This window comes from Heliangelus exortis, chromosome 1 (genome assembly GCF_036169615.1).
Source record: "Heliangelus exortis chromosome 1, bHelExo1.hap1, whole genome shotgun sequence".
NCBI classification, from domain to species: Eukaryota; Metazoa; Chordata; class Aves; order Apodiformes; family Trochilidae; genus Heliangelus; species Heliangelus exortis.
Window position 1 is genome coordinate 175,863,025 of NC_092422.1, and position 25,595 is coordinate 175,888,619.

General features: G+C 39.4%; 1 protein-coding gene across 1 annotated transcript; it reads left to right on the plus strand.

Moving 5' to 3' along the window:
- LOC139798900 (hyaluronidase-1-like) lies at positions 1 to 19,048 on the plus strand. The gene is made up of 4 exons (XM_071750114.1): positions 1 to 745; positions 9,598 to 10,554; positions 16,797 to 16,886; positions 18,393 to 19,048. Exons 2-4 carry the CDS (start codon positions 9,637 to 9,639, stop codon positions 18,819 to 18,821), a joined length of 1,437 nt encoding a protein of 478 aa, XP_071606215.1. The 5' UTR covers positions 1 to 745; positions 9,598 to 9,636; the 3' UTR covers positions 18,822 to 19,048.
- The last annotated feature ends 6,547 nt before the right edge of the window (positions 19,049 to 25,595 follow it).

The window sequence follows — 25,595 nt, forward strand, 5'->3', positions numbered from 1 at the left end:
CAGGACCTGCAGGTCTTGTTGACATTCATACAGTTGGCCTTGGCCCATTGATCCAGCCTGTCCAGATCCCACTGTAGAGCCTTCCTACCCTCAGGAAGAGCAGCACTGCTGCCCATCTTGGTGTCATCTGCAAGCTTACTGAAGGTGGACGTGATCACCTTGTCTAAATCACTAATAAAGATATCAAAAAGAACTGGCCCCATCACTGAGCCCTGGGGAACACCACTTGTGACCTGCTGCCAGCTGGGGTTACCTGTATTCATCACAACTACTTGGGTCCAGCCATCCAGTCAGTTCTTTAAAATACCTCTTCCTGAACTATTCTGTTTGCTTTCTTTCTCAAGCATCCCTGCTTCAATCTGTGCCACAATGACCGAGCTGTCCCTGCTGTTACTGCTGTTGCTGATGAGTCCAGAGCATGTAACTCTCAAAACACAATTTAATTCTTCTCAAACACCAGTCTGGTCATTCTCTTATCAGGCCATAAAACCAGGCAGTACAAGATTCTTACAGGAAGAGCCGGGCTGCTTACAAGTATTATGGCTAAATATTTAATGAAATTATTTACTTAATTTGCAATCACATGATGAGAGTTTAGATAACATTCTGCCTTTATCTTCAGATGCCCTCAGTTTCTCATTAGTTAAAAGCCCATTCATTTGGAAGAGCACATTCCTGAGACACACACATTAGCTGGTGTAAATTGTTCCACCAAAGTTTTTTGCTGTTCACTGATTTTATGGAGGTAAGTCCCATGTTATTTGCTCAATTAATAGTCAGTAAAGGCAAAATTTTCATTTCTGCTTATAGTCTACCTGTTAGGAAGTCTTTCTGTCTCGTATTCTGTTGAGTGTCACTTCTGGACCAGTTTTTATTTCTTTTTTGTTCTGTCAAATAGATATTTGGTGCTTCAGACTCAGAAGGCTAACACCAATTTCAGACTAGAAAGCTGATCTTGACATGCTGTCTGTGAATAAAATTCTTGTTTTCAAAAACAAGACTAGTGTTTTGACTTTAAAGATATTTCAGAATCTGATGAACCAGTTTAAGACTGAAGTGTACTGGGTTGTGCAGGCAACACTACACACCTAGAAAGCAGCTAATCATATGCTGGTCATGTATTTAATCCCATATGAAAAATTTAAAAATTGCTTCTTTAATTAGAAGCAAAACATTTGGGGTAATTGTTTTAAAGTGACTCACAGTAAGGCAGTACATCAACTACAAACAGTATTTCAAAACAGCCTCAAAAGGAGCCCAAAAGAGGATGCAGTTAGTTTTTTGACAATGAGTTCTGTTTATTAATAATTTGTGTTAAATATTGTGCTGAGTATTTGTAGAGCTTGAGATATTTTTAACTCATTTATTCGAAACAATGTAGACACCAGATGATCTGTGTATTGGCATGCACATAAAGTCTGAAGTTAATTTCACCTCAAATGCTTTATGCATATTTTCCAAATTGTACTGAATTCTGTTCAGCAAAGCATAATATTTCCTTTTGTGTTAACCAAAGAATAGAAATTGTTTTCTGCAAGCAGAGATTTACAGTGGAAATACACAACTGTTTTAAGCATTTGCCAACATACTAGGTTTTTTTAGCTGACTAAAGGACACATTTTTCTTCTCACAAGATTATAAATGCTTAATAACTCCATTAACTCAACTGGAATATTTCCAGATTCACACCCCTCAATTAATTTCAATTGAATTTTCTTGAATTACACTATCTGAAAGCAGAATTTATCTTGGAGAGAGCTGAAGCTAATTTAGCTTGCAGCATTTTCTCAGGGGTATGCCAAGGCCTGATTATAGAAATTCTCCATGTTATCAATTCAACTTAATTTTCTGTTTTGTAAGGGCCTCTAACAACAACAAACCTTTCAGAAAATGAATGTGTAAATTAGGCAGATGGTGTGAAAGAAACTAAACTATTTTAAATGCTTTGCAACAATGTAAACTCATGTATTATTTATTGTACAGTATTACCCATTCATACGTTCTTATAAGCTATTAAAAATTACATGTTAGGATGTACTCTGTTAGTGCCAATTAATGCCCATGATCTTCAGTTAAAAATAATTAGTAATAAATTGGAAGGAAAATCTATAAAAAGGTAAGAACTTATTTTCAGAGTACTGTCAGTAGGCACTTCAGTTTTCAACCACCAAGCTGCCAGAAGAACATGTACTGAACACTCCTGAGGGCATTAGACTTAATTATTCAGAGAATTAAGACTTTAACAGCTCTAACACTTAATATGGGCCCCTGAGAAAGCAAAAAAATGTAATTTCCCCCCCTCTCCCCTTTATTATTTGCATGTGAGGAAGAAATCAATACTAAAATTGCATACAAAAGGTCCTATTGTTAACATAAACTTTACAACTTTAAATATTGATAATATTTTTTTCTAAAATATGTTGTCTCCCGTTTATAATGTCATAGGTGCAGATGGAATGGAATTGAAAATAACAATACATCAAGCCTTTTCACTAAAAAAATTAGATTAGTGCTTCATATATTATATGCAATCTAAATTCATGTAATAGATATGAAAAATGGCATAACACTGGATTTTTTCAAGTTTCATGCACTCAAACAAGACTTCTGTTACTCAGCCCTTCAGAAATTGAAGAAGTGTTTCTGACACATATATATTTAATCTACCTCCACTGCACAGACAGATTTAAGCCATATTAGTTTATATTTCCCTGCTTTTCAAAGTGTCTTCAATAATCTGCAGGGTTGTAAAATGACAGGACAGTCTTTTAACTAAAACAGTACTGGGAACCATGACCTGTATCTTAATTTTTGCTATCACTGATTGGCTAGTAAATCATTGAGACGTTTCAGTATCCCAATAGGGAATGGTTTTCTGTACAGCAGGAAATTTAGTATTAATATTTGAAGAACAATTTGAAGTCCCTGTGTTAAAGGCAGTGGGACACTGAGGGAGAAGAGCAAGGAGGGAAGGAAATCCCCGGCCCTGGCAGTCTCCATTCCATGTGTGTGACTGCAAAGCAAGGGGAAGATAACTCCAGTAAACTTCTGTGCCACTGAGAAGGACATACCCAGCCTTGAACAGCCAGATCCAGACAAGAAGAAGATGCAGGCTCCAAAAATGGGATGTCAAAGCACTTGGGACAATTTGCAGAGTTGCTGCAGCACTGGAGCATTGGCCCAGTAGATGTTTAGGGTGCCTCAAACTGAAAATGTGAAAGGGGAAAGATCGAATGTTTCACCAGAGGTGCTTTGGTGAGAACATGCAGATTCAGGTGTCTTCATCTGTTTCTGTGAGAGCTGGAGACCTGAACCCAAGCCTTAACTGGGCCAAAGAACACTTTTGGTGGCAAAGCCCAGCCTGGCTGCAGGCTATGCTGAAAGTCTGGAGCTGTCAGCAGGGCACTGGGTTAGACCAGACTTTCTTCCCTTTGCTGGCCTGAGATGTTGTTTCCCACTTTTAAACCCAGCTAAAACCTCTGTCATTCTGGAAATGAAAAGTCAAACTGGAAATGGAAAGTTACAAGTCTCCTGTTTCTATTTAGGTTTATTTACACTGGAGTGTAAAGACTGACTTGTGTGTCTATGAAACCAGCCCTACAGCCACGGGTGGGGTGAAATGCCATCACCTATGCTGAGTAGCCCTCAGTCTTGTTGGGCATAAGAAAGAGGCATAAGACATAACAGTCTGGCCCCTAATGGCTGTCTGATCAGGACACTACAGGTAGGGAAGGATAGACCAGGATGCATGAGGTATTGAAATGGTTATTTTCAACAGAAGAGAATTATGGGTTCCATGGGAAGAACATATTTTCAATACCAATACTTTCCTCTTTCATTCCCATGCTTCCTTACAGTCTTTTCTTTCAATTTAAGGCATGACACAAGCTGCATATAACAGGAGCAATAAAGCTAAACAGGAAATGGGTAAGCGGATCTCTGGTCCAAATATAACTTACTGTGAAAATGTGATATGAACCCAAGAATGTCCTCTGGAATTTTCCATTTGCTTTAAAATGAATAATCCACAGTTTACAAAAGTGTCAGCAGTGATAGCACAGGCCTGAATACCCACATCCTTGGTCTTTGCCTTTCTTTACAATTAACTTCCACAAAAATAAAAGGATAAACGCTTCATGACTTCCACCCACTGGAAGTGACCTGTGGTATGAATTGCAAAAGAAAAGATCAATCATGTATCAGTTTTTGTACTTTTATTGATCTGTAAGGAAGGCTGCAAACATGTTAGTGTTGTTTTTATTCTGTATATTTTTTAACTTGGAATCTAGACTGAGAAATAAAGCTGGAGAATTAGGATGATATGTTAGCTAAGGGACTGAAAACTGGTAGTTGTGAGGATGCAGAGAATACTTCATCTCTCTCTCTCTAATGCAGTTTTACACTGCATCCTGAAGGATTCAGGGTGTTTAGGCAGTCCGTGTTCACCTTACCACCTTATTTAATGCAAGCCCCTTTTCAACAAAACCAGGAAAAGCAACACTTTTGAATTAATTTTCAAACAGAAGAATAACAGCAGAGGACAGAAGACACAGGCAGGTTGTACAGATTTGGTGTTTTCTTTATTTCCTAGGAGGACAGGGAAAGACACATACATGTGTAGATGAATACATGATATCTTGTAAATGTAAATTGTGTGCATATAAACCATATATCATAGAGAATGATGCGTAAGTGCACAGGATTTTTCAAGTTGTTTGCAAGCTACTTTTACAGGTGATGCTATAGTTAAAAATATGTGTAAATGCAGTTGAAATGTCCATATTTCTCAGCCACAATAAAAATCTCTATCCCAAATATATTCAGAAAAAGACACATCTTTTAGAAGCCAATTGTATACGTTCCTCAGTGGAATGCAAGTCCTGGTACATTAATTTCCTTTTAGAGTGCCATCATATTTAATTTATTTTCCAAGCAAAATTCTTCCTTACAGAAATGGGGAATATTTGTTAAAACAAATGTGATCCTACAATGAAAGAAAGTTCAGTGCTAAGCTTGGCAGTTGCAAAACAGGAATCAATAGTGCATGTGAGAGGCTGAAAGCAAGCTTGGTAAAGTGTTGTAAATCTAGTTTAGGGTCCCAAAGCATGACTATTTTCTGCTAATTAAGTTGTAAAAATTACCTTTCTGATGCTGTTTAACCATAACTCTTTCCTAGTCTGGATTGCCCACTGACATTAAACTGCATAAGCAGTCAAAACACTTAAAATGTCCCACTCTTACAAGATGAATCTGGATGGAGAATATGGTCATATAAATAAGCTGTTCATCCAGAAGAGATTGAAAACCTTGGGCATCAAGAACTGTTAAACTCAGCAGAAAATGAAAAGAGAATGGTGTTACAGTTTAATGTATGGATTATGTTTCATTGAAAAGTCAACATGTGGGGGAATCTAAAATGAGAAGTTGCATTTGCTGGCTATTATGAGATTGGATTTGCATGCTATTATATGACCAATATATGAATCATAACAAAAGTACCAGCTGGAACATCATATGTTACAGTGAAAAGAATGCCAAGATAATAAATAAAGAGGTATAGAAACAGAACTGGCCCTCTGAAGAAGATCACTGGGCTCTATTGTAACACATGGTGTGCAAATAGGTTTCTTTAGGGTGAGAGTCTATATTTTTATTAATTTTAAGCTGTTCATTTTGGAATCAAAGTGTGCAATTAAGATTTCTAGTTCAGTTGTTATCAACTGTTCTGAAATGCAATTATAGTGGAATTCTGACTAATAAACAAAATTCAACTACACATTGGACTAAGTTAAGAGCATTTGCTTGTGAAAAGCAAATATTTTCTTGTTTCTTTTTACAAAAGTGATGGAAGGAACATGCAGAAATGTACTCAATTTTTCTATTCAAGAAATTATGAATTTCACTACAAGTATTAAAGTATATATTGAATTACAGCCATAGCTCTCTTCATCCTAAACTGCATAGCAGAAGCTGATACACATAAAAAGCTGCATACTATTTTGTGCAGTGACAACATGATCCAAAATTTCCTGAATACAGTAAAAAATATCTCATCAGCTTCAATGGATTTGTGATCAGGCCCTCACTTATTTCACTTACAAAGAATTCATTTTTGTTTTTAAAATATAGAGCAGAAACCCTGAATACTGATTCTGCTACGAACACAGTGTAGTGCCAGAAAGCTCTGTGCCTCTTTGGGATGTGAAATCAACCATGACAATATGTCATTGAAACAGAAAAACAGGAGGATTTGAATCAAGGTTGATAATGAGCTTCAAGAAGGAATCTTTAGTGTCTGTGCTCATTAAAAAATAAGGATGAAAGCAGTCCAATTAGTGCCTGTGTATGACACTAAAAAAGCCATAGTCCAAAGATACAGTGCTGGAAATCATAACTAAAGATGCATTGTTCATGTTTAGAGCTTTTTTTGTGCATTTATGAAACAACAGACAATTTATTTTCCTCTCTTTCAGAATTATAGGGTTACCTGTTTCTTTGGAAACTTATATTACACTGCTTTGTAAAGCCTATGAGCTAGTAACATATGAAATAAACACAGATTAATGTAACTGGATTGGAACTTTTTTCACAAGACAGTTTTTTGTGATCCCACAATTTAAAGTTGTCAAGGACAGTGATTAGAACCAGACAGGAATTAAAAATATAACTTTAACTTATCCTGCACCAGAATATCCTGCACAGGATGTTTTCTGTTACAATTTACTATCTGCAATGCTGTAATGCCCAGGGCTGTCAGACACAGATGAGAACTGTACTGTATTAGTCACTAATACATGAGGAAATGATCTAATTATTATTATTATGTTATTATGTTCATAATAACACAAGACTGAAGAGTATCAGCATTTGGATTCTGGCAATAGGCAGCTGGGATCTTTCCCTTGATCTTTTCTTGCAAAGAATTTCACTAATGGTCTTCTCTTTTGCTCTTGTGCTCTTGTTGCTTTTTCTCTTTCTTCTGAGCTATCACTTTTTCAGAAAATCTTTGTTTATATTATTGATTTGTTCTCATGTACTGCAAAGCAACTCAGTCTAAACCATGAAAAAGCACTTACAAGTGTACAAAGTCAGTTTGGTGCATCAAAGAAGGAATTCAAAGTCACTCATTCATCGCTTTGTATAAAACAGGAAGCAAAAGGCATTCTTTGTGAATTTTTTTCACCCTGCTGCCTGTGACATTACTTAGATGCTTATGCAAGACTCTGCGGAAAGCAGAGGAAAAAAAAAGACCAGTTGCAAGCATAAGAGTTCCTTCCAGCAGAGCAGTGGAATGAAAATAACCTGGCATCCTTTTCCATCAGGCACCAGCCTGATGGCCTGCGGCACTGCCCCATCTCATGCAAGGGTTTTATCCTGAATGGGACCCAAAGGATTGTGAACAAAGTATTAAAATTTCTGTGCTAAGTCGATAATCAGGCATGCAAAGCAAGCAGCCAGAGAGCAGGTGAGGAACCAACAGAAGTATTTATATCCAGCTTGATACTGGAGTGTTGGCTCCTGGTTAGTCCTGCTCTGTGGCTTCTTGTGGTCCTGCTCTTCCCTCACTGCCTAAATCCATCAGTTTATGTGAATTGCCTTCCTTCAGCTCCTGAAAAGGTGCTCTTGTGCTAGACCACTGGTCAGGGAGACTAATCATTTATGGGACTGAAGATGGAAAAATAACAGGATGGGAGAGAGGAGAAAAAGTTTGTTCTGTAGAAGATAGTCACAAAGTAGCAATTTGAGTGAATGGCAGAGGATGGGGAGGGGAGTGACAGAAAAAAGAAGCAACAAACCCCGAGGATGAAAAAATGGCAAGGAAGAGGAAATGATAGCAGGAGAAATCCTGGAATGTATCACTTATGAGAACCACAAAATTTTCTAACAGTGGGAAAGATTTTTTTTCTCTAATAAGTCTGCAAGCAGATTTGGATAGGGACACCTGCAGTCCACTTGTATGTTTGTCATCCCATTAGAGATTAAAAGGCAATATCTAAGGAGTACTTAAAAATCTAGAATTTAGAGTGGTGTGTTGACTATGCAGGTTTGGAAAGCAAGAACCCTAGAAAACCCATCTGTGAGCTAATGGATGGATAGGTGTGAAGGGCTCTCCTTGTCCAGGAATTAAGTGATTAATTGATGTTGGGTGAGTGAGAAAAGTCTTGGGACAAGTGAAGCTAAAGTAATTACAATAGGATAATGTGGGTCTGACTTTACAGGCAAAGTAGGAAATCATTAAAAATGGATGCAAAAATAGGGAAATATGCAGATTAAGGACATTTCACATGTTTAGTGTTTAAACTGGACGTGCAATGCAGACAGTGATTGAAGCTTAACAGTATTTAAAGTGAATAAAATGGAAAAACTTGAGAAGTGAATGATAGTAAAAACTGAGAAGGTAGTGTCATACTATAGATACTCATATAGGCAAAAAATTTTTATGACCTCTGGATGCAAGTTGATATAACAGCTGGACCCCACTGTGTAGCATTTGCTCCTTAGCACCAATAATAATTACTTTATTTCCCAACAAAGACATCTGAATAACAAACTCAGGACAGAGTTGAGCTGAACTTCTTGGGGAGGAGTTAGGAGCAGAGGAAGATTCAGAAGAATCTGTGGGGAGCAGATGAGCAGCTGCCCCATGGTGTGTGTGCCTGGGTGCCAGCACCCTGCAGCTCTGGCAGCTCCCACAGTACTTGTGGTCCCAAAGCCAGGGTGCCTGTAAGTCAGGGAAAACAGCAGACACTGAAAGAAAAAATTAATAATAATAAGCCCCTACTTCTACAGACTAGATCCTTTTTTCAAAGATGTGGCATGCTTTTCCATCCAGTTCAGAACCATTTAACATTATTTTCTTTGATGTATTGATATTTAATTTTCTTTCAGTAAAATAAGTAGCTTAAACCATTAAGTCATTAACTGTATCACCCTCCTGCAAATTAAATATCAGTCTTGCATATGTTCAATTAGAAAACTAAAACTAGATTCAGGGATAGATAACTATACTTTTTTCAGATACGCTGAAAATCTCAGCATTTCTGTGTTCTCTTCATTCATCTGTGTGAGGCAGAAATTTCTGCCTTTTGTGTAAATTAACTTTTCTGTTGTGACCATTAGTATACACAGAGAGTAAAGAAGCCCTATGCCCCACTGTGAAGATGTTCCAGGCAAGTTAGGCTGACCATAGAAGAACATGCTTAGGTGCTAACATTTCAAATAAGCAATGTGTTCTTTTTTATACTGGTTTTTTTTTTTTTAAGATATTATTTTATAAGCTCATTTTTTGTAGACATCAAGTTGCATATAAGTGTTACGGAAAGGTCTGAATCAGCTGTGTGAGGTGTCTGGTTGAGGAGGAAAACAAAAAAAGCTGAGCATCAGAACAAACTTCCAGACAGAAAAAAATCTATCAAAAAAGTCTTTCAAAGCATTTGAAATTAGACCAAAATCACAGTTTTGCACACTTGTCTCTTTGCACTTGGTATGAAATTTAACAGAGCAAATCCAACCAAAAGACCAAGGGTTGGTCCCTCAACCAACCTTCAGGGTGGCTACTGCTCCTCTAACATGTCTTTTCTTCTTCTTGTTTTCAAGGCCACACCGTAACAATTCCCCAGAAAAATAAACCATACCATGGACGTTTGGGGCAGGCAGTTAGCAGTGACACTGCTGCTTGTTGTGGTTGATGCTCAGCTGCTGAAGCCATCACGGGCCCCTCTGGGTCTGCACAAACCCTTCATGGTGGTTTGGAACGCACCGACAGAGCAGTGCAGGCTACGGTACAAGGTCGACCTGGACCTCAGTGTTTTTGACATTGCATCCAATGCCAACGAGACTCTAAGTGGGTCCAATGTGACAATCTTCTACCACACTCATTTGGGATACTATCCCTACTACTCAGATAGTGGAGCTCCTGTCAACGGAGGGGTGCCCCAGAACGAAAGTCTTATCAAGCACCTTAGTAAAGCCAAGTCAGACATTGACTACTGCATACCCATGAAGAAATTTCAGGGACTGGCAGTCATTGACTGGGAAAACTGGAGACCCCAGTGGGATAGGAACTGGGGCAATAAAAGCATTTATAGGAATAAATCTCTTGAGATGGTTAGGGCACGGCATCCTCGGTGGCCAGAGGGCAAAATTAGGAAAGTGGCTAAAGAGGAATTTGAAAATGCTGGCAAGAGTTTTATGAACAGCACAATCCTTCTTGCAGAGCGCATGAGACCAAATGGTTTGTGGGGTTACTATCTTTACCCAGACTGCTACAATTATGATTACAAAGAGCACCCCCAAACATACACAGGGAAATGTCCAGCCATTGAATCTTCCCGCAATGATCTCTTGCTTTGGCTGTGGAAGGAAAGCACTGCTCTGTACCCTTCTATATACCTGGACTATATACTGAAGTCAAGTCCAAATGCACTAAAGTTTGTTCACTATCGGGTTAAGGAGGCAATTCGTGTGGCCTCAATTGCTAGAAAAGACTACGTTTTGCCTGTTTTTGTTTACTCCAGACCATTTTATGCCTACACTTTTCATGTCCTAACAGAGGTAAGCAGTCAGACTTTAGAAATTAGATTGTAGAATTTAGAAATTTAGAGCTTAGAAACACCTTTTAGAAAAAGTCTTTTCTAAAAGTTTTCCTCGTATAAGTCTTTTTGCATTTGTTTTTTATATTTACGACAGCCTCTCTAGAAGGAAGCACTGTAGAAGAAAACTCTACACCTTTCAGTAGTTAATACTGCAGTGCTTTAGTCTGCTTCTGTAGGATAATGTATATTTTTAATGAGGGTAATTCAGAAAGAAAGTACAAAGAAATTATTTCCTTAAGGAAGTAATTCATTCTGATATTTTAATTCTTCAGGACAGCTTGTGAAATAAACTTCACAAATTTACTTGACAGTTAAAACCAATTAGTGTAATGGAAAGATAAACTTTCATGAGAAAGGAGCCTGAGGGCTTTTTTTTTCTTTATTCAAATGTAAATTCGGTCAGTTTAGAAATAAACAGTCAAGTTAGCTAGTCTGGCATGGAGTTCCTAACTCCATGCAAGATGAGAATTTGCCCTCTTGCTTTTCAGAGGTACAACATGTTCAAATATCATTGTGGTGGAACTCTTAGTGCTAATACTGTGCAATCTTTTTAATAAAGAAATTACGTTTTTGAGTCACATGATGTTCCTTCCATAAAGTGCAATAAATATAATGTCCACAACATAGATGCATATAAATCCCAGACTTTCTGGATATGTAATGCTGATTATGGCTCTGACTTTGTTTATGCACATAATAGGGAGACATAAATAATTATTGATTTCTGCCGTAGCTGTCCCATGTGCCAGAAGATTTGCTTTGATTGGTACCGGCTCCACAAGAGAGGAGAGGTGATGAAATCTGGGGCAGGGAGCTCATGGAAATAACCCCTTGATGGCTAAGGGCTGTCTGAGGCTGTTCCATCCCTTTAGTTTACATGGGAGAGAACTCAGTTCTGCTGATGACAGAGACAACTTCTTGACTCAAACTAGAATAGCTAAAGGGAGAGAAGAGGCAAGGGAAAATGCAATGGTCAGTCCAGAAAACCCCAGGCTGCGTGCAGCTTCAGGACCTTTGGAGGTGTGGTAGATCTCTGATGGCCTGGGCTGCCACCCAAAAGCAAATGGTACATAGAAGCAACATTAATTATATCTGCCTCATTTTCAGCAACCAGAGCCTCTTTGGAGCTGCTGTGATGTGGAAACTTCAGGTCCCAGTTGACTCAGAAATTGTGGGCAAATAGGCAAAGCCAGGTCCCACTTAAGGCAGGAGCCACTGGGCTGGGTATGGGCAGTATTTCATCCAAAATGCCTTTGCTGGAGAACTCAGACCATGGAATAAATGAGAGTTTTTCAAATGCAGTCTGAAATAATGCATTTTTATAATATTTATCAGTCCCTTGATAAGTATAAAAACACCACAGATATCACTGAGAGCTATGAAAACTAACATGCTGTTCCCTATCATACACAAGTTCAAAATCTGTGGTGGTACGAAGTTACTGTTTTACTCTAAGTTATTTTCTGAACACTACAGTGGTAACTTGGAGTGAAGTTCTTCTTAAGTTATACTTTTTAACTCACTGGTCAGTTTTTCAATGACATGTAGCCATTGGGTGCTTTAAAGATCACTTTACAACTCTGCAGCCAAGGAACATCCAAGCAGAGCCAGAGAAATATCTTTGGTTTATGCTGCTCTGTGTATTTTCTAATAAGAACAGTACATGGCTCTGCAGGCAGCCTGGGGACAGGGCTTGATGTGTCCCCAAACTATACACATTGTCTCTGTTAACATCCTGGGGATTGCCAGGGCAGCCTAGGAACTGCAGGGTTGCACTTAAAAAAACTCTATAAAATACAAACAACGAGGGAAATAATGTTCTTGTTTTCCCTCATAGCCCTGAAGCCACTGAGATATTTTAAATATCTGTTTGTGTGTTCAGATTTTAGACTAGACTGGAGCTTCTCATCTGTCCAATGATATGTCCCTGTGTGAAGCTCACAAACCTGCAAATGAGGCATGAAATCTCCTAGCTCCAGCAGCAATGTACATGAATGGGAAAGGAGCCAGTGTAGTGCTGTGGTACCTAAACTAAATGGCCATAGAAAAAATGGGATAGCAGGCTAGGAGGTACTTGAGGGACATGGACTGAGGCCAGGAGAACCATTGCCCTGCTCCATCAAGCTGTGCAAGAGCTGTGATGTTCTGGTTCAACAGAATTGATTGCTGACACATTCAAGCTTTTTGTGTGAGCCCTTTTGCACACAGCATGGAAAAATACAGTAAATATCATAGTGGAAGAAAATAGAAAGAAGAGATGTAAGTCAGAGTCATTGGGGGAGAACAGACTTTCAGAAAGACAAAAGACCCAGATGACTCTAGCAATGTACTTTTCACCCTGACTGCACCTGGAAGTGAGGTGAGTTGTACAGAATGTATCTGAGAAATTCATCCTGCTTTTCTTTTTTTTTTTTTTTTTTTTGGAAACAGTTTATAAATTCTGAATTGGGATTCCAATCATTACGAAAGGTTTCTGTATTTGCTAGAAATGCACATAATCAGTTTGCCATCTGTAGGGTACTTAGAAGCTCTCTGCCTTGACAATTCACTACTAACTGTGTGGGAGAGGGAAGCTTCACAGTAGCATCTGTGCTTCCTGCCTGTATGGCTGAAGTCATTAATAAAGTTGGATGACAACTAACAAATTATAAATAATAGATAACAACTTCTCTCTTTCACCTATGCATAGTCTTCTCTGCTGACCAAGTGTGGAAGTGTACAGACACTATTACCTGCAACCAAGCAAGGATTTCACTACCATTCCTGAATATAGAAAAAGCACATGTGAAACTAAGACTGCTCAAAACTTAAAGGAAAGATTACAGATATACTTATTTTTCTTTCCTTACATGTAACTACAACTGGATGTTCTGTTTCCTCTGGAACTGCAGCAGCTCAACTCTCTTTTTTTTGGCATCTAACAAAATGACTTGGCTGATCAATATATGGAGAAGCTGTGATAAGACCTTTGATTGTTGTGCACTGCCCCCAAAAGCTCAAATGAGAATGGGCATCAGAAGAGAAGGGGCCTTGATGACTTGTTTATCACTTGGAGAAAGGAACAGACACCTCAGTAGCTGCTGACCCCAAAAGTTGTCTCTTTAGGACAGTCCTCTAACATGGATGAAGGAGGTTCTGATACACTGAGTGAAATAGGATTCCCACCTAAACAAACGCCAGGATGGTTATAATTAAAATTATGAATACAATTTTTTAAAATTTACATATTTTTTTCCACATGAGGTACTTCTTACACTCTCACAGCAGAGCCATTCCAGTGAGTCCCCACTGATGCCTGGCTGGGCTGTGTGAGGAGTTGTGCAAGGTTCAGTCCCCACACCAGGACTGCTCTGTCTGAGGCCACTGCTGGAGCTCCTGTGCCTCACCTGGGGTTTCAGGGATGCACCTCTTAATCTCTGCTCCTGATTTGCCACTCTCAGCCACCATGAGAGGCTCTTATGTTTTCTTTTCTCAAAATACCTGAATGGGGAGTAAGAAATATATTTTGCTAACCTTGTTGGGGGGGAGGGGAAGTAGGTTGGGGGTGTGTTGATGGTGGTTCCTCCCTCTTTGTGCAATGGTCTGGTAGTCAGAGCACCCACCTCTGGCACAGGAACACTCAACTCAACTTTTCCCAACCTGCTCAAGATGAATTATATTTTAGCGAGTAGGAAAAAGTTAAGAAATCACCAGATGAAAAAGAAAAGTGTACAAGAGAGAAAAAATGAAAGAGAGGGTGCAACCTCCTGCTGATAGGTTATTCAGGGTAGAGCCCTTCTGTGGTGGTGTCCTTTGAGGTACAGAACATGAGTCAGTCATTCAGTAGATGTAGCTAAGCCTGCAAATTAGAGTCAGAAACCTTATTTCCTTCACTGTAGGCAAATTACCTAACTAAGCTGAATTAATCATAAGCTGTAGTCAGGTTCCCACTTGTTTCTCTCCTTTGAACCTTAAGTGAACCCATGCAAGGTGAAATGGCATTGGAAAGAGAAATCACACCCCTCTAGATGCTGTCTGTAACCTCACAGTGAAGATAACTCCCAATGGTGGGTTACCTGGAGGTGATGCATCTTGTAATCATGGGGGAAGAGAAAAATTCAGTCTATGTCTTTTCTAATTCTCTTTTCTCCTGAGGAGGACTCTTAACACTTGACCTTTTTTATTATTATTTTTTAAAGAATACAAGCAGAGGAGATGTAAAGTGGAAGGAGAGTGTTTACATAAAATCCCACACAATTTTTTTTGCAGTCAGCTGCTTTTTTCTCCAACGTTCAACATCTGTGCAGGTGCTAAAAGTGCCTTTTAAACATCCCTAAGGGAATGTATTTTCCAACAAAAAAAAAAAGATTTGTCCTTAGCCTGAGAAAAGTGTTGAGTTACTCAGCACTGACAAGGTGGTGATTCGGAGTGGGCACAGAAGTGGAAGTGTAAGCGCCTGAGGAACTTCAGCTGTGAAGTTGCTGCTGCCTCAAACACTCAGAGGACTGGGTGAACTTTAAGGGTCATGACCGTGGAGTTGATTTTTTTAAATCCATATGAATCAGACATGAAGTGCTGAAGTACCTTTGTGGATATGAATCTAAGTTATTTCTACAAGTAACAGAAGAAAGCTGTGGAATAAAAGGGAATGAAGACTGGATTTATTGACTCCTAGTCAAGCACCATAAATCCTAAAGCATATTACTAACAAAATCTTTATTTTGGGTTTTCCTCAGGTCTTACTTCATCTAAGTTAGTTAATTAGTCTATTGATTATTTATTTTGCCTGCCTGAAAGGGTTTCATTAATTTGTTAATAAGATCTGAACTATGTTAATGTTAATCACTCAAGCATCATGTGGCTAATGTAGAATCACAGACCAGAGTTTTTATCTGGGTAAGCTTCACAAAATGCTTTGCAGATAAGGAGATTGCCAAGAGATCAGGCTGTCTTTCACATTTTATTAGCATTTGATATTTTTATCTTTAATTCACATACTGTTTTGTGGGGTTTTTTTTACTGATAAATGAATTCCCACTGGAAAAAAATCCCCCACATGAAAGTAACACCTGCAGACCACACCACTCTCCTTTTAATAAATTAGCACCACAATAGAAATACATGTAAGAGTAATGACATTCTCTGTGGAATTACTTGGATCATCAGCAATACAAACTTCAAGAGAGACCAGTTATACTTTATATCACTCTGAATCCTTCACTAAGAACCAGCAGGCAAGCCCCACACATTCAGACTTCTGCAGATTTTCCTGCCGTTTTGACCAATCTTTTAGGGGTCAAAGTCACTGCTTGCTCTGACTTCTCTATAGTTTCAGCAGATTCTCACTTTCCCAAAATAATTTTGTGTCTTCTTTTATATCTGTGGGGCTACAAATGTTTCAGGAACAGGGACTCCTCAATTATGTATTTGTAAGCCAACAGGCTCACTTGAATGAAATATATTATTTAATATTAAGTAACAAATATAACATGGTTCTTCCACGCCCATTATTTTGCACTTCTAAGGTGCCACATATCATGATAATTTGGTTGGTCTTTTGGATTTTTTTCTCCTAAAAAGAGGTGAAAAGAGTGTATGGAGTACCATCACTAACTTTTTAAAGGAATTTGCTTTTTCTTCATCACATTAAGAAATAGTGTAATATCTGTCACTACAAACATTGATTGCAAATTACTTTCTTATTAGCTATTGCAGAGAGAAAATATTTTAGATGTAATTGATAATGCCTTGAAATTTGGGGTTGGAAGAAGATCCTTCCTTCATGTTTCCAAGGTTTAATTGCGTTTCTCTTGAGACAATGTTCACAGCTTCAGGGAATGGCTTTAAGACACTTGCAGGGTACATTGTTATGTTGTTGGAAAGGCAAGTCCTGTTCTACACACAGCCTGTGCTCTGGTAGAGCTGTGTTACTGCTGATCACTACAACTCAGATGCTTCTTGGTGCACCTCTCCAAGTGGAGACAGTTAAGTATATGTTTGTAGCACATATGGAAATTACACTATGGAAATTTCCCAGAAGAGCTTTCTAAACTAAACAAAAATTTTTGTTGTGAAGAATTTACCACAGGACCGGTGCTTCTTCTGGGGAAGGAAAAAAAAAAAAAAAAAAAAAAAAAAAAAAGGTGATACTTGTATCCTAGTCTTGTTTTGCTTTCATTTATCTTTGGTTTTCTGATGTCCACTTTTGAACTTCTTTTTCAGATGGATCTGGTCAATACCATTGGTGAAAGTGCAGCCTTGGGAGCAGCTGGAGTTGTCCTCTGGGGCAGTATGCAATACGCCAGCTCAAAGGTACTTTATTAGTTCTCTGCCACCAGACTCTCTGTAGCACCTATCTATCATTATCAGTGATGTCAGCCACTAAATGAGGATCATGGCTCACTACTCCTTTGTTGCAGATGGAAGGAGATGGAAGGAGAGACACACTTTACCCATGAGAGAAGCAACAATATACTTTATTGATATAAAATAGATAACAAAGTTCAATAGTAAATGAAACAGTGGTTTAAGGAGATTAGATGGCAATCTACACTTGATTATTTATATCATGGATGACAGGGTAAAACAAAACTGTCAGGGGAACCCCTCTGCTGAGTTCAAATGTTCAGAAAGGATGCCCTTGCTTTCTAAAGTCCTTCTCAGAGAGGAGTCTAGGTGTGGCTGCATCCAATCCTTGTCCCAGTCTTGGCCAACCATTTGTGTTTGTATGTGTGCAATCAATACTTCATATCATCTAGCTAAGATTTCAGAGCTTCAGTGCTTATTCCCACTTCACTTATGAAGTATCTGATGCAGTAAAAATTCTATCACCAGCCTCAAGGAGTTACCTTGGACCCTAGGTTGCCCAATTCTTATAGAGTAAGATGGTTGACTTATATTTGTATACCAGCAAGATCTCCAAGTTGCTGTTCCAGACAGCCCTTGGAATCTTGTCATGGGTCCCCAAAAGTCCAGCCTCAGCTGGATGCAGCCATCATGACCCCCATTGGTGGTTATAGCTTAAGCAGAGTGGGGGGTAGGAGCACATCCCCCATCCTTACAGGGCTCACTAGTTCTGTACTTTCATCAGGCTGAGAAGTCCTGTTGCTTCAGAGCAGATTCTCTGGGCAGGACATTGGTAGCATTGTGCAATAATGAGTCCACATTAGAAGACAGAAATGTTTCAAAGTAATACCATACAAATATAAGCACAGCTTGTTTTACAGTGTTCTACTTTGTAGCTATGGAAATCTGTACAGATTCACAAACAGGGAAAGAAGTCTGGAGGAGGAGGGTATTTTCTCTGGTAAGTAGTGTTAAAATGACACATGGAAAACTGTTACTACGAGAGAAGGCCTAGTTCCTCCTCCTAGGTTTGTGAGGCTTTCCCAAATGATCCTTCTTGAAGTGATAGAGGAGGCAGGAGACCGCAATGGGGTCTCAAAAGAGGCATGACCCCAGCTCCTCAACTGCACTGGGCTTTGGTGCCCACTCTGCTTTTTATGCAGTCAGGTGTCCTCCCTGTGACGTCTCAGACAAAGCATCACTGATGGGCTGAGGAAGAGGGAAATCTGATCTGGAAGTTTATAGATGCAATTGCAACAGCTTGTGTGATGTTTTCTGAAAATGATGTGGCTCCTTGTAAACTAAAGGAGTTAAAGAGACCAATATATTACTCCAATATATGAATCCAATGAGACTCATCTCAACAGGTTATTTTGCCAAGAACAGCTTTGTACCAGCATTTTCTTAGGTATAAGTAATTTGGACATGATGGTAAGTACTGAGAACTATGCCATGCTCTTTTATTTTCTACAGGAGAGCTGTTTAACTGTGAAACGATACATTGATGGACCCCTAGGACATTACATCATTAATGTGACCTCAGCAGCCAAACTCTGTAGCAAGGTCCTGTGTAAGAAGAATGGAAGGTGTATCCGCAAAAACAGTGACTCCTCTGCTTACCTCCACTTGTCACCCACTAATTTTAAGATCCACGCCCATCATTCAGAGAGGGGCCCCAGGTTCCAGGTGACTGGCAAACCCAGCCTGGAGAGTATTGAAGCCATGAGGCAGAGATTCATGTGCCAGTGTTACCAGGGCTGGACGGGAATATTTTGTGAATTGCCTGACAAAAGGCTAACGGAGAGCTGGGGTCATGTTGTTGGCAGTAGGTCAAGAAAACAGAAGTTTTGTGTGCTCCTCATAGGAGCCATGCAACTTCATCTTCTTTATACTACACGCTAAAGTCTTCAGAGACAGAGGAAGGGAATAAATGGTGCCACTAAGACTTCTGTTCCTTAGGAAGTTTTCCTTCTGAAGGGAAAACACATAGTTGATTTAGTGGTTTAATGTTGTTCTCCTCAGCTCCTACTCCTGGAATTGCTCCAGTCATTAAACATTTTAAAAGCAGCCCTCTCTTTTTTACCAGCTCCTTTACCATTAAGTCATGTTTTACTCATGTTCAACAGATAAAGCTTCTGCTGCAACAGTGGAAGGTTTACTCTGAGTAAAAAAGTCTCATAAAGCTGTACAAGGATTTACCCATGTAGAAGCTTAAAAAAGGACACAGAGCCAATTTCAGGGCTGGATGATTTAATATATGTAGAGAAGGACAGTTTTCATATGGACCAGGGATTACAAGCTGTTCACTGCAGCTCTTGCTGAAGTCAAATGGCATTTTGTGTCAGGACCAGCAGCTTGCCCAGAACCACATCCACTGCAACTCACTAATCCCACTGCTTCTGCATAGACACGTGAAGAGTACAGAGTTATACACCAGGGCACACTTTAAAAAAAATTATATTTCAGTGTCTCAAGGTCTAGTTTTATTATGTCACTTCTAGAGGTGCCAATATTTGCAGTGGTAGTTTTGTACCATCAGTTTCAAAGGTACTGTTTGACTAAAAATCTCTGCAACTGCCAGCCCATAGGTCAGATGTTGATTTTGCCAGTGACAGTGCCAGTCAACCAGCAGAAAGTGTATGTGCTTAGGTGAGGGGCTCCTGAGCTCTGAGAATGGCACCAGCACTTGGCAAGTTCTCCTGCCTAGGCAGGTGATGATAAAGTGCTTCTCCTCCTTCTCCAACCCCTGGGGAAGCAGGGAGCTTTGCTGATTGGCATCACTGCAGCCTTTAGGGCTGCTGAGGGCCTTTGCTTTCTGCTCTGCTAACTACATGGGTCTGGTATCTCTGCTCTTCTGCTGCTCTTGTGCAGTCACTCAACCAAACTGGCTGGTAAGCAAGTGGGAAACGGGAACAGGCTGGCAGCCCCCACTGCCAACATGCACCTCGTTCATCCAGGGGAGGAGAATAGCTCCACCTACTAGAAACATTTTTGTCTGCAGCCTTGGGCTTCAGACAGGGACCTCTTTGGAGGTGGTGTCCCTCAAAGAACCACTGATTATTGATTAATTTAGCATCCACAAAACACTATCCCATCAGCTTGTGGCATGTCCAGTTGCAGTTATTCATTGATCCATGTTGATGTGGGAGCACATACATTCCATCAAAGAGCTGTCTGTGTTCCACACAGCTTTTCAATGTAACAAAGAGTGAATGCTTGAATGGAATGGATGACAAACCCAAGAATTTCCCTACATTTCTATCTGACTTTGGGAATATATTAAAATAATTTTTTCTGAGATTTTGCTTGATATGTTGAACTGAGTGTCGTTCCAGACCATGGACATAGAAATTAGTAAGAAACTCATATGTAGGTCTCAGACATGTTTTTTACTCTGACTACTCCCTGGTCTGTTTTCAAGACTTCATTGCTTACATTACAAATGGTCTTATCCCTGTGGCAGTTTGGTTAAAATCAGCAAGGCTATGTGGAGAGGATTCTTAACTAAGCAAGAAAGTTTGAATCTGGCCCTTTGCCAGGTCCCCTTCTTGATGCTGCCCTAAATTACTTCAAACATTAACCTATCTTTATGTATTATAATCTGCTGGGCTGTCCTATGACCTTTGTAATCTCCTGTTATCTCTAAACATTTTTTCATGTAGACCCAAAAAAAAAACTTTCTTTGGTTTGCCAGGAGTAGATTCACAGCTGGTGTGAACTACGATGCTCAGATCCCCTTGAGCTGAAGACTCAGCTCACAACAGACACAGAGTGGATGTGTTAAGGCTGCTCTGATCCCTTAAAACCTGAACACTGAAAAGGGACTGACTTTAGTGAAATAGAGACTTAGTGCTAGCTATTGTGATGTGCTCTGTAATGATATGTTGTGCTGAGAGCTTTGCCACTGACCTTTTGCTTTGTAGTGAATAATGGCAATGGATGACAGCCAAAGTGAAAGTAAAAAACTTCATTGTGTTGGTGTGGGAGAGAAAGGATTGGAGTTCAGAAAACATGAGTTGTTAGGAACTACACCTTCAGACTAACACTAGGGTGTTTACCTTTTCAAATACATATTATTGATTATATATATTCTGCTTTCCTCAATTCAGAGCTTACTAAACTTCAAAGGGAACTTATACATGCTTTGCTATATTAAAAGTGTAGAAACTACTGGTCCATTTTTGCTAAATTCTTGTCACTAGTGCAGGTCTGCATTTAAAGTGGGTGGTCTGAATTAAGCCAAGGTTGATGTGGAAATACAATAATGCCCATACATTGTGTCAGTGAAATGTGTTTTTATAATATAGTGTTTTGCTTTGTAAAATTTTTCCATTATTTCTGTAGGCTTATAAGAATAAACTTTGTGGAGACTTATATATACAGTATATTTAAATAGGATAAATGCCATTAAAATTACTTAACATCTTTACCAGCTAGAATTCTGGTAATTCATGTGAAGTTTGTACAAACAATACAAATGCTGTGGTTAAAATGGTAATATTCCTGATTCAGTCTGTCATGTATATATCTCTTAGGATACACTGAAAGAGCCCTACAAAAGTCCACTTTATGTGAAGTGTAAATTTTTCCAATGGCTCCTCTTTATTCTAGGTTACAACTTACATGACGTTTGGGTGTCTGTGGTAGTACATCTTCCTGGAAAAAAAATTGAATTTGGCTCTTACATTTCTATGAAGAACCACAAGCCCAGTTCTGCATCCTCATCACCAGGTTGTCTGAAGTAGCACACCAAAGTCATTTTTTGTTCTGGGCTTCTTCATAATTACTGATGCAACCAAGCATCTAAGCAAATGTAATTTTACAGATTTTTTTATTTCGCATAATTAAATTCCTTCCTTTTGTAAAGAAAATAAGATTTACTATAAAACAGCGTCCCTGGAAGATGTTTACAACCACAGTTCCCAGTTGTGTGGTTGGAGGCAGCTGTCTGCTGACTGAGGGCAGGCAGAGATTGCACAGATGCATGTAAGGGCTTCCACATTTTGCATGCTCCCATGTGGAACAACAACCTATTCTGGCCAGTACCAAATCAGGATGGATTTGGCCCCCCTTAGCACCACAGGTGACCATACAGGCCTTAGGCCACCCATCAGGATAGTGTCACAGCGTGATGCCACATCAGTGCCCTGTGATAGGGTGGGTGCAGAATGGGATCATGCGAGGTTGGCTGGAGCCTGACTCTTGGCAGGACCACAAAGCACACATCACCCTGCAGAGCCAGCTTGCCAGATGCCACAAAAGCAGAAGAGGCCAAAGGCTCCTTTGCTCCCTTTCCTTCTTTGTGGGTACTTCGTGCTCATCCAAGGACTCAGAACACTTCCAGTGGAGGGTTCACTGACATGGTGTCTTTTCTTTCTCTTCCTCTCTTCCCTAAAGAGAAATGTGAAATAAATGGTAATGAGCACTTTTTATGTTTCATTACTCTTAAATTAATATTGTCTTAAAAATAAATATTTAGCTAATTGAGCCACTTAATCCAGGTCTGAAAACTGGAACCAAATTCAAAACTAGGCTTTCTAGCAAAGCCCAACTACCTGGAATGTAAGAGATGTATCTTTTTTTTTTTCCCCTACTTAACTGATCCTCCTAAACAGTATCCTGTAGTTACAATCATAACAATTTATTTCTTTATAAATGTACTTCTGTCTTGGATCATACTTTGGATCAAATCAAACTCCAGATGCTACTGTAGAGGACATTAATAGCAAACAGAGAAAGCTTGGCAAAGTGCATTTCCCATTGCAGCCTATTTAGCAATGTTGTAGGTCTTCCCTGATAATTAGTGTACACATAATTTTCACAACAATTTTTTTTGTTGTTCTGGTTGTATGGTCCAGTCTTTGGAGGGACACGAGCCAATTTCCATCTGTGTTAGAATTGTTTGGAGGAGAGAGAATTTGAAACAGCAGAGAACTATGCTATAACCTTTATAATGATATTTTTAGCTAGAATAAGCTCTTAAAGTAGAGTTGATCTAGGGAAGTGGTTTCTGGAGATAATAAGAACAAGGATTTGCAGTATTTCATCTGAACCACCCTTGCTTCAAGATGATAATGGACTCAGACCATAAATCTTTACCCTCCCCAAATGCTGAGCTGTAGATTCCTCTAATCCGCTGCTTCTCATCAGAGAATAAACAATACCAACAGAAGCATTACTGACATGCTACCATCTTTTCTCAAATTTAATGATTTATCATTCCAAAACTTGGAAATTTTGGGAAATGTTGTGTTCATTTCCTTTCCTCACCACTGCTTGGTGTTGAGCTTAATAAAATGTTGCATGTTATGAGTAGCTCATAAATGTATGGAAAGGCTGGGACTCCTTTCATTCCACTGCAGTCTGACGGGTAGATGTGTGGGGCTCCACTCCCAGTTTGACCAGTTTTACATACTGCTGGCATCCTCTTCCCATTTCCAGCTTTTCCTCTCACTCCCATCCCTGTAGCATGGTGTTCTCTGCCCTGCTTGTGCTGGTACACATTTTGGATGCCCTTGCACTGACCTCTACTGGGGAACCATCCAGGTCAAACATTTCCATGTTAAAAAACAGGTGCCTTCTGCCCTCCTAATGCTTTTTCTAAAGTCAGAGGTAATCCTTCAGTCTTACTCACATTGCACTGCTCACACAGCTGAACAGGGGCCAAGGAAGTGGGCAAAACCCAGAGAGAAATCATAGCAAAGCCATCGGTTGAGTATTGCCACTGAAGATGATACATAGTGAGTCAGCATCCTTGGTATGAAGCTGACAGCATCACCTGTGGCTCACCCAACCAGTTCCCCAGGTCTCTGCGGAAGGGGAGAGGCAGTGCCTGGTGGTGTCCTCTGTGCCCCAATGGGTGACAAAGGACACCGGGTTGGTCCAAGGATGGGGGATTGCCATGCCAAGGAGCCTGCTGGGCTCCCCCAGAGCTGAGGAATTCTTGAGGTGACCAGCACAGGCCTCGTTGCCTCACCAGATGCCTAACAAAGGGCTGCTCAAGATCACCTGGAGTGGCCCAACCTCGGAACATGGGTATTTATTGTTTTCTGAAGTCCCCTTTTGCCACTGAGGCTTAAAGGAGAAAATAGACGAGAAACACTCACTGGTTGAACGTAATCATGCTGGCATTTTGCATTTTTCCAAATGCAATGCTCTCTGCTACGGTCAGTGGCTTTGAAAAAATAGGAATTATTTTGTTATAGAAAAAAAAAGTCCTCACAGACAAAGCCAACAGAATGAGAGGCCAGACCAGTTTGGATTTGCAACTCTGTTTGTAAATAGGCATGTGTGCATTTTTTTTCTGTTAAAAATTACTAAAATAACAATAATTTAAAAGTTGCTTAAATTAAACATTACCTCAGTTTAGCACTGAAAGTGAATTAAAACTGCACATTATTCATAATAAGGAGACACATGAAAGACTTTGCCAAAGAAACTTTGATATGTTTAAGAGGCTGTAGCAGACACAACTTCTTTTTTGTTTACATTTCAGGAAAAGTAATTTCCTGTCAATCTGGGCCAGACTCAGAGAGTGGGAGTATTTGCAAACACGTTACTCTAAAAATAAGTTGGAAAGGATAGTTCTGTACACTTTGAAGAATGATATAATGATATTGGCTGGGAAAAGTATAACTTCTTTGGAGAAAAAAAAAAAACCCAAAAAACCCAAATCACAGAAAAACAATGATGTCACATAGTGTTTAATGAGATTAAAGCCTCTAAATTATTCTTATTCAGCAATGTCACCATGTTATTTCCATATACCATAACAGACAGCAGTAAGGGGCAACTAGAGGTCACATTAGAGAAGAAGGGAGAGCACTTTCCGCAGCTTCCCAAAGTAAGCATGTGCTGGAGATTTAGCTTTACTGCTTTTAATAGTTCCAACACACCAGTTTATCCCTTGCGTAATGTCAATTGTTTAATTAAGGTAGCATTTTTCTAATTCTATGAAAACCCTATTTTAGCTGTAATAAGAAAACAAGGTTATAGGCGTGTTTGTGTTAATGTACATCCATGTGTACGTGTATATATGAATGAGCATATGGATGTGTAGATTATAACATACATGTATATGGGCTCAACCCAGCAGCAAGAAGCAGCACATTTAGGAGGGTTGTGATGCTTTGTTTTCTGCCTGTTGGGAAGGAGCTTGGAGGCAGTTGTGTAACCCTATAGCTTGGCACATATGGCCTCGGCTGCCATGTGGATTATGTCCATTATGTAACTGTGTTCATACAGGAAGATAACAGCATCTAACAAGCTAAAAATAAGCAGGCTTCTATAATTTCAAAGGACAATATTTTAAACTTTGCTCATGCAGCTGCTTCTATTTCAGCAATAAATGTAAGCCTCTGCAGACATTTTGTTTATTTTTTGCCTAGGATGATATTTTAACATGCTGGCAGCCTGTTTTCTTGAGAGAGTCAAAGATCCTTTCTCATTTTTCCATTACAGCACAAATTCTTCAGGCTTTTATTTAAGGTTCTCTCCAGTATGTGCAGGAAGCAAAGCAGCCCAGAGTACTGGTCCTGTTTTCTCTCCTCAGACAGTCAAGCAGTCTGACATTTGTGGGCAGCTTTCGGAAAAATTATGTTCATTTCCATGCTAGTAATAACCTCCTCAGTCAATTAGACAGCAGATTATTAAGAACATTTTTTATATTGCTCCTTC